Source organism: Octopus sinensis, unplaced genomic scaffold (genome assembly GCF_006345805.1).
Source record: "Octopus sinensis unplaced genomic scaffold, ASM634580v1 Contig02251, whole genome shotgun sequence".
NCBI classification, from domain to species: Eukaryota; Metazoa; Mollusca; class Cephalopoda; order Octopoda; family Octopodidae; genus Octopus; species Octopus sinensis.
The window spans coordinates 1-10108 of NW_021825516.1; the positions used below are offsets into that span (position 1 = coordinate 1).

At 36.1% G+C, this 10108-nt stretch overlaps 1 protein-coding gene across 1 annotated transcript; it reads right to left on the minus strand.

The window, feature by feature from the left end:
• Nucleotides 1-7716: 7716 nt before the first annotated feature.
• Nucleotides 7717-8950, minus strand: LOC118760941. Its single transcript, XM_036498571.1, has 2 exons — nt 8870-8950; nt 7717-8711 (listed from the first exon to the last, which is right to left on the minus strand). Exons 1-2 carry the CDS (start codon nt 8875-8877, stop codon nt 7865-7867), a joined length of 855 nt encoding a protein of 284 aa, XP_036354464.1. The 5' UTR covers nt 8878-8950; the 3' UTR covers nt 7717-7864.
• Between the last annotated feature and the right edge of the window lie 1158 nt (nt 8951-10108).

The following is a 10108-nucleotide window of genomic DNA, read 5'->3' on the forward strand; positions in this document are numbered from 1 at the left end:
GGTGCTCCAGCTTGGCCGCAGCCAAATGACTGAAACAAGTAAAAGAGTAAAAGGATATATATATATATATATATATATATATATATATATATACATAAATAGATATATTCATAAAAAGATAGACAGATAGAGAGAGAGAAAGGCTAGATAGATAGGGGAGAGAGTCAAACAGACATATATATATATATATATATATATATATATATATATATATAGATAGATATAGATATATATATATAATATGATAGATAGATAGATAGATAGATAGATAGATAGATAGATAGATAGATAGACAGTCATAATAGAGAGAGAGGCTGAAAGTGACGTTCCCGGATACACACACACACACACACACAACATCACACATAAATACACACACACGCACAAACATAAACAGGCGTGTATACACACACACAGACACACCGACACACACCCCAGACATCATTCGTCTTATGTGTATACATGTGTATACTCCACCCTCTCTCTCTCTCCTCCCCTTTCTCTCTCTATAGACGTATGTAAATATTCATACACACTTACATATATAAATATTTACCTGCTTATGTACATACATAAATACATACATATACACACATCCGTTAGTTTTCCTTTCTTTTTCACGTCCAAATAATTATAATTCCTAATTAATGACTTAATTGTGAGACCTTAATGTCATTTAACATTATTTAATTCATAAAAATGCTGACATGTCTCTTTGATTTTAAATAAATAATTTAGACAAAGTTTTGTCTAAATTTCCCGCCTTTTTCTCCACGTTTTTTGTCTTTCAAATTAGCGTTGCTAGGCAACAGATAGAAACAATTGAACGGGAAGCGGCAGAAGTTATAGAGACTCCAGACTGGGCGGTTTGTGTGATACCAGACCAGAAATATCACCAGACACCCTTAAGCATGGGTTGTCACAGATGGATTTACCCGTCATCTTCTCTACGAGGTATGCTTATGTGTGTGCAAAAGGCTACGTATAATAATGATGTATATTTATATTCCTATATAAATGTATTGGCAATCCTGAGTCGGAAATTCCAATACCTCAAATATTCCAACATCTTTTGATATTTCTTTTTTAAACTTGTACATATACATGAATAATGTATACACAAACACACATACATATAATATATAATAACACACCTACATTTCTACAGTTATATATATATATATATATGTATATACATCCTGTGGCATAACTACAGATGAACACCCCATCGACTGTTGTTTCCTCATAACTTCCAGGAAATGGATATTTTTAATGAAACTTCCACTTTCATTTCCTAACAGAAAGGATGCTCTCAAAAGAAATCCTCTTTTACAAAGCTCTTATTTAAATCCCTGTGGATAAATCCCAGCAAGAATCTTCTCAGGCTCTCCAATATTTTACAATTATATAAAGAGAAAGAATCGGGGGCCAGGAAGTGGGGCTAAAAATAATCAGAGATTTTAAAAATATTCTTTTTATTTTTTTGTACATAAATGTGTTTCTGAGGGAAAAAATGAGAAAAAAAAGAAGACAAGGAGGGTGGTGTGCTAGAAACAACAGCCAAATCTCCCTTAAATCACACACTTTTTCCCTCGAACCCTTACAAAACATTTTGCCAACAAATTTCTTTTAATCGTAATCTGCATCGTTTGAAAGTTATTTCTACCAAACTTCATTCAAAAATACCATTTTTATACAAAAATACCTTTATACACATGTATATACCTACATATACACACATGTCTTTGCTATGTTTTTTAAACACATAAAACTCATAGATGCATACTTTTATAATATTTTACACTTAAACCGCCGCAGGACAATATTTTCGGAGTTGCTTCTTAAAGTGTCCTTCACTTTTTTTATGACAAACGATACAAATTTCAGAGTATTTGGCTGTTATTTCTAGCATGATGTTAGGCCATCTATAGGACAATATTTGACATGGATGCTTTGGAAATTGTCCATCGATTTTTATTTGTGATGAAACAAAAATGTGAAGGTTTAGATGGCTCTTTCTAGCATGAAATGAGACCATATACAGGTCAATTTTATTTATGAATGCTTCTTATCTGTCCTTCAAATTTTATATGAAAAGTAAAGTGGTTTCTATTTCTAGCGTGAAAAATGACCAGCTATGGGAAAGCTTTTACTGAATGCTTCTTAAAGTGTCCTTCTCTTTTTTTATGAACCCCCAACAACAACCCTACGAGGACGAAAGGCAATGTTTGTGCGTGTGTGCAGTTGGAATGTCACTGCAACAACAACAACAATCTATTCTTATTAAACGTTAAAAACTGTCAGATGCAGACTGCACACACGCACACACGACACTGATGACGATGATGATGATGACGATATGATGATCGATGATGATGATGATGACGATGATGATGTGATGTGATGACGATGATGGCGATGACGATGATGGTGATGACGATGATGATGATGACGATGATGGATGATGCGATGATGATGACGATGATGTGGCGATATGACGATGATGGTGATGACGATGATGATGGCGATGATGACGATGATGATGGATGACGATGATGATGGCGATGATGACGATGATGATGACGATGATGATGATGATGACGATGATGATGGCGATGATGATGGCGATGATGACGATGATGGTGATGACGATGATGATGATGACGATGATGATGGTGATGATGACGACGATGATGATGATGATGACGATGATGATGGCGATGATGACGATGATGGTGATGACGATGATGATGATGATGACGACGATGAAGACGACGACGATGATGATGATGATGACGACGATGATGATGATGATGATGACGATGATGATGATGATGATGACGACGACCACGACGACGACCACGACGACGACGACGGCGGAGACGACGACGACCACGACCACGACGACGACCACGACGACGACGACGACGACGGCGGCGACGACGACGACGACGACGGCGGAGACGGCGGTGGTGGTCGTCTGCTTTTTAATGGAGAATCAATGATTATGAAAGTCTCTGCTTTCGGACCAGACATTCCTATACATACATGCATGCGTATATATATATATATACATATATATACATGCGTATATACACACACACAAACATACATATTTATAGCCTTATTTCTATACATACATTCCTAAATATGTGTATATATATATAAACGCATGTATATATACTGTATATAAATATACACACACACACAAAGAGAGAGTGTTGAGGAATGTTACGACAATAAGTGTGTAGAATGCAATGTATGCGATGCAGGTTCGATTCCCGGGCGAAGCCATTTACAACAACAACAACAATAAGAAGAAGAAGAAGATTGAAGTTTAATATTTCTGGAAATATTTATTTGTCAAAATAAAAGAAAGCAAAAGATTGACGTCCAGGAATAATTCCAAAAACCATCAAAGAATTGTCTGAAACATCCAAACCAAGACCTTCATAGACTTCATTATCATCCCCTCTGAGGAGTAAATATTTTGGATTATCTTCTAATCCCCGGATTTCATCATCTTCAGATGTTTCCTCTTCAATATGTCGAGGTATTTCGTAAATATTGTTATTTAAATCTGTTATATAAACACATTCACCAATTATGGTTAGAAGAGGTCTTGGATTATAATATTCCGTACCATAAAACCTTCCTCCTTCTATTCTTATCCTCCTCACCAAAGACTTTTCCCTGAACCATTCCACAAAACACAAAATTTCCAAATCTCCAGACCACTCCTCCTCCTCCATCTCCCTCCTCAAAACAACAACATCACCAAAAGATGTGACTCCCACACCATCCACCCCTTCATCTCCCTCAAACCTTCCCCATCTCTTCATCTTCCCACGACACACTTCATCTTTACATTTCCCATCTTTGATATCAACCACATCCACATAATAAGGGTCAAAGATGTAGGGGTCTTTGCAATGATAGTAATCCTTGTTGTTCTCCCATTCTCTTTGGTATTTCTTGTGTCTCTCTTCTTGAGTTATGTCTCTAATATAATGACCACCACACACGAGTTGATTGTCGTTGTATTTATAAATCCTGTTGTAGTATTTCTCAGTTCTGATGGTTTTAAAACGACGGAGATCCCTGTTGAAGACTCTCATTTCTCTCCCAAAGGCGACAATGAAACATTCCTCTGTCCACCGACATATGTCCAGTGCTGGTCGTTGTTGTTCATGTTGAAGTATGTCCACTGTTGTTGTTGTTGTTCTGATTAATGTGACACTTTCTCGAAACATCAACACACTCACATTCTCATCTAACTTTATTAGTTTACTGTTCCGGTCCCTAATGTCCCCACAATCATAATCAACAGGTTCCTCGAATGCAGGAATGGAAAAAGGGACCATTGCTGTCCTATATGGAAGTCTCCTCACTGATATTTCATCAATTCCTGAATTATTAATCTCCGCTATGTAATTACCACATCTCACCTTTAATCTACCTTTACCAATTATTTCACCTGATTTACCTCTTCTTCTTCCTCCTCCATCTCCTCCTCTGTATTCCAATTTATTAATTAATTCATTACTGAATATTTCCTTGTTCGTTTCAGATGTAATGGAAGGGAAACGAAGACCAGAATCAAGATTTAATGACGACACAGATTCCAGAATGTTCACTTGGTCCCCATCAATCTTTATGCAATGACATTCAATCAATTCAACATGTACACACCAGTAAATACCCACCACTTTTCTCCATATTACACCATAAGGGATGAGACTCGACCAAACTTGAGATGTCTGCAAATCTTCTCCATTCAGTTGAAATATTTCTTTCCTTTTAGGAACCGTGGCCATTATGTGTGATTCTTGTGTAAAACACACACCACCAACTAAACTTGCAACATTTCTGTGACATAGCAACTGGCCGTCTTCATCGAATATTTTAACATTTCCATTATTGGCTTTTTCACACACAACTGTCTTTCCTTCCTCAGAGACATCAAAATCTTTTACTTGAACAGGACATTCGTCTGTTTGTAAACGAGCAACCGGGAAGCTGTCTCGATTCACCATAAACAACCCTTCAACATACAATTCATTCCTTCTTCTCCATTTCAGAAGGCTTCCAACAAACCTTGGTCCTTTACAGTCTATACTGGAGAATTCTACTTCATCTTTATAAATTCTTTTATTTAAAAATATTCTCTTGTATTCCCCATTCTGGGTCAAACACAAAATGTTTTTATATTCAGATGAACCAAAACATTTCTCCCAATAACCATGAATGTACAAAAAACTGTCATCAATTGTCATCCTGTCATAAACATCACCAAGATAATACTTCATGTAGTGTCTGACTGAATGTAAATATTGACCACCACTGTTGAAGAAAATGATGAATCTCCAGTTTAAGACAATGATGACATCTTCATCAGTAACTTTAATATCCTGGATTATATTAGAATAATCTCCATCTTCGTCTCTCTCCATTAATGGTTCAGGTATGTCTATTTTATTTATTTCCTTCACACTCGAATGTATTTCATCAATATCAACAAAATGCAAATGTCTTCCATCTCCCTTTTCACTCAAAACCAGTTGATTGTTTGATAAAGAAGCCACACATTTATAATTATTTCTCGTTTTGTAAATTACCAACGACAATGGAAATTCCACTTTTAATGTCCATAGTTGGGATTTATTAGAAAGATCCCAGTTCGTAATGACCAGTGTGTTTGACTGCCATCGACACATTTTAATATTATAATAAACATTCACTTTGATTGAATCCAATAGGTGACCATCCAATGTGAATATCTTAATGTTTCCATTCTCCCTGTCCCATCCTGCAATCAGATTATTTTCAGTAAGAACCAAAGATTCAATCTTCGCTGGTTTTTTGTCTCCCAAATGTTTAGGGAGAGGAATATGTCTGGCTTTATCAGAAACTGTCAGGTCCTGTAGATATAAAGTGGAAGACAACATTTCACTGAGAGAAATGTGTCTGGAAAATACATCCACCAGGTCGATATAATAATTAAGTTGATTATTAGTAACGAGATCATTAACCAACAAATTCTGATCGTTTATGGCAAACATACGGCTTCTGTCTATCAGATAAACAGACGTTTGGTCAATAGATCCACCTTGGAGACTGAGGGGACGTTTCACTTGGGACATTAAAACACTGGGGACCATCTTAATACTACTAGCATAACCATATCTAGTTTTACCACCACGAAGACGATGACGACGATGACCACCACCACCTATTCTAGTGTTGTACTGAAAAGCTTTTTCCCTAGTAACAATTAATAGCTTTTCTGTTTCCTTGTCTACTGATAATGATTTCACAAACACAGGGATATTAATTGTCTTAATTACTTCAACTTGATTATAATAATTGATGGCTAAAATGTCTAAATGTGATGGTTTATCACAATAACAAACAATTTCACATTCACCCATCTTACACACCCGTACATAAGGCTGCCTTAATGATACACTTCTCACTCTCTTTGATAGGTTTCCGATAACCCTTAATGTTTCTGTAGGGGTAATGTGACCCCTATATGATTAGAATCCCATCGACATACATCTGTGGCTGTAGACGGCAGAGATAATCTGGACACAATGTCTCCATCCTCAGAAATATACAACAAGCAATCATGGTTGATGTCAGACACCACCAACTGTCCATTGGACAGATTACATATTTCGCCAATGACAAGTTTTTGGTCATTCTCCTTTTCTTTGAGTCGTAGATTTAGATTTCTGATGTAAGGATTTTTAATGGGTAAAAGGCAGGCAGACGACCGGTCTTGATACTTGTAAAGAAGAACCCTGTTGAGTTGAGTGTCCGGGACATAAAGAGTTCCTTGGAAAACAGCAATGTGAGGGTGAACAGGGAAAGGCAGTTCCCACTGCCATTTCATTTGTCCATATAGATCGTAACATCTGAGAATAGAGTGTCTCCTGAAGAGGACATAGAAATAAACATTATCAGAGTAGATGTGATGAGGGTAGCCATAGAATGGAAGGTATTTTTGAAAAAGTTCTTCACCACATGTGGAATAAAATACCATTTTATTTTCGTTTCCATCTATGACTACAAAATTAATTGGAGTTGCAGCAATGCTGACATTATGATGTCCCAGAGAAATTCTTTCTGCAATGTCAACTTTATCTTCGTTGATCAATAGGATATGGACCTCGCTTTTGTTTTCAGTGGTGGTCACAGCTAGACACTTATTTGATACAACATGACATATTTTCAGGTAACCAGTTTGCACCTTTATTAAAGGGCCTTTTCGTAGTTCAGGACAGGTGATATACTGAAACCCTTTCATTTCAAGATAAAATACCAGGAATCTGTTTGCGTTTATTCTACAACAGAAAGAAGGAAGCTCAAGGAAAACTGAATTATTTTGGTTAATTATTCCCCGTTATCAGTGAATAATTTAGCTTCTTGTTTTTTTGTAAATTATTAATATAGAAGATGTAGACATAGGTAGAATATTTGTAATGTTGTAGCAATCCTCAATATCAATATAGTCTTTTAAACTGGGGTATGTAGCTGGTGGTTGTATGACAGTTGGGCCAAAAGTCTTTATTCATTTGAATACCATGTGGTTTGCCGCAATAATCTGTTACCAAAATGGTATCTTTACCAACAGAAATAGAGCGGCATTTCCTGCCAATGTCCCTCCTGTTACACCACCTTTAGCTGAAATCCTATAAATTATTTGTCCCTGAAGGACATAGAAATAATTTGTAGAGAGAGATTTTACTTGGGAGGTGCAGAGAATGGGTCTCTACCTCCCATAACTGTTGGCCATCCAGTTTGTAACAGATTACTCTGTTGATGCTGGCGAATGTAATTACAAGTATATTCTGGACCCCTACAGCATATCTGTAGGGGTTTCTTTGGTAATAAATTGATAGTTAATGGTATTATCCTCCCAATCAAATTGGTAAACTATCTTACCAAACATTTCTACACCTATAAGTGTAGAATCTTCCAAGTAACTCACCATATGTAACCCCAACTTTATCCTTTTGATCTTTAAGGTTTTGGGGCTGATAATAAGAATCATTTCTTGGAAGGGGAGGGTTGCCAGAACCATGTCTTCACTGATTCTTGTGAAACTGGTCACAGAAGATGGACAATGGACATCAATTCTGTCACTGTCTCTTGTTACTAAACTTATTGTCTTACAAAGGTGGGAATATGTCATCACTCCCTCCTCTATGATGACAATATTGGATATTATTGGGATTTCTTCAAATTCTTCTCCAGATTCCTCAATATTTGCTTCTCTGGTCACAACTGGCTGAAGAGGCCGAAATTTTGTGGTTACTTTTGCTGGTTCAATGGTCTTCCATCTGTATGGATTGCTGGTGACATAAATGTCAAAGAGTCTTTGTTGAAACCATTCGAGGTCCTGCTCAATAGAAATATTCTGTTCTTTAGTATATTTCAGCAAAATTCCAAGTCTCTCTTTGACCTTTTCTAAAATACGATTGGCACTTAACCCCAGACTTTCATAATGTTTGCTCTCCTTAACTATATGCTCCATAAACATCATGCAGCGATCATATTGAAGACAAATCCTCTCTATTTTAGCAACTATTTGTTTTTCAGTTTCTTTTGTGCTTTCTTTGTCTCCATGTGTGTTGAGTCTTGCCACAGATATGGCCTTCACTGCTGATTCTCTCTCTGAACTAACACTACAATATCCTTCATCACTTCTCCTTGAACCATCATCTTCCTCGTATTTACCCGTTTTATTGTCAACTTTATCATCCCATTTTGGTGTCGAGTCCCTTAAAGCTCTTTTCTGGGTATTTTCTTCACTTCTCCTTGAACCATCATCTTCCTCATATTTACACCTTTTATTGCCAACTTCTTCATCCCATTTTGGTGTCGAGTCCCTTAAAGCTCTTTTCTGAGTATTTTCAGTCTGGTCTTCCATAGTGAATCTGTAAAGAAATATAAGGAAAACATTTAGCTTTGTGAAAATATTGAAGTTTCAGGGAGATGATGTTTGCTTCATTATTTGAAAAACACCAACAAAACATTTATGTATTTCTGTCAGTGAATTAATCTTGTCTAATTAATATTTAAACAGCTTATTACAATCTATTCTAAGATGTATTAATAAGTTTCATTAATTACATGGAGTCTAAATATTAGAAATAATTATTTTCACTGGAAATGATATTTGCTCTCAACATCACAAAGAAATAGTCATGTGTGGCTTAGATTTATTTAACGATAATTAGTCAAAGAGATTCCCCTGCTCCAAAAGCACTCAATAACGAGACACACTAAGCTGTAGAGAAAATTAACTTTAATTGGTGTACATGCTATATTATGTCCCAACACACAGCAATCATGTTCAAACTTCGTTAACATGGAACAATTAGCAAAACATAGACTTTATTATGTTTCATAGACATTTGTCAGGTACAAGTATTACTAATGATGTGACAGTCATGGTTGGCTTGGTTTCCATCATATTTACCTGGATTAACAGATACGAATAAAGCTGGAGATGAAACTGTTCTTAACCTGACAAATGCTGTAAATCTCTCGACATTTCAATATAATCCACACAATTATCATACACAACATTGATTAACTCGGAAAGCTTATCCAAAGATGGGCTTTCATATAATCACACTGATAGACAGCATGTTGAGAGGATCGTTATTATTTGTTGCTGATTGAGATAATAAAGATTGGTTAATGAATAAGCCCAATTAATTATCTTTAATATAAGGGACAATGTTTGGGTAGCAATGAGAAAGATGTGTTTGTATGAAAAAGGGGTTTGGCAGGTGAAGTGTGTTTTGTTTTGTGTTAGGTGAGGAGTTATAACTTGGTGTAGTTTATTATGAAGTATTGGGGGTTTAATGAGGTGGATTAGGAAATATTGCTGGGGCTGTTTAATCACATTGTGGTGACCCATCATCATCAGAATGATCCTCCACCCCTCCTTGGTCTATGAAATAATAACTGTTACTCTATTGACCCCAGGAGGAATGAAAAATAAAAGAGACCTTCTTCAGGATACACATACATATATATGTATATATGATAGAATGAATGTGTATAATATATACACAAGGATGCACATATG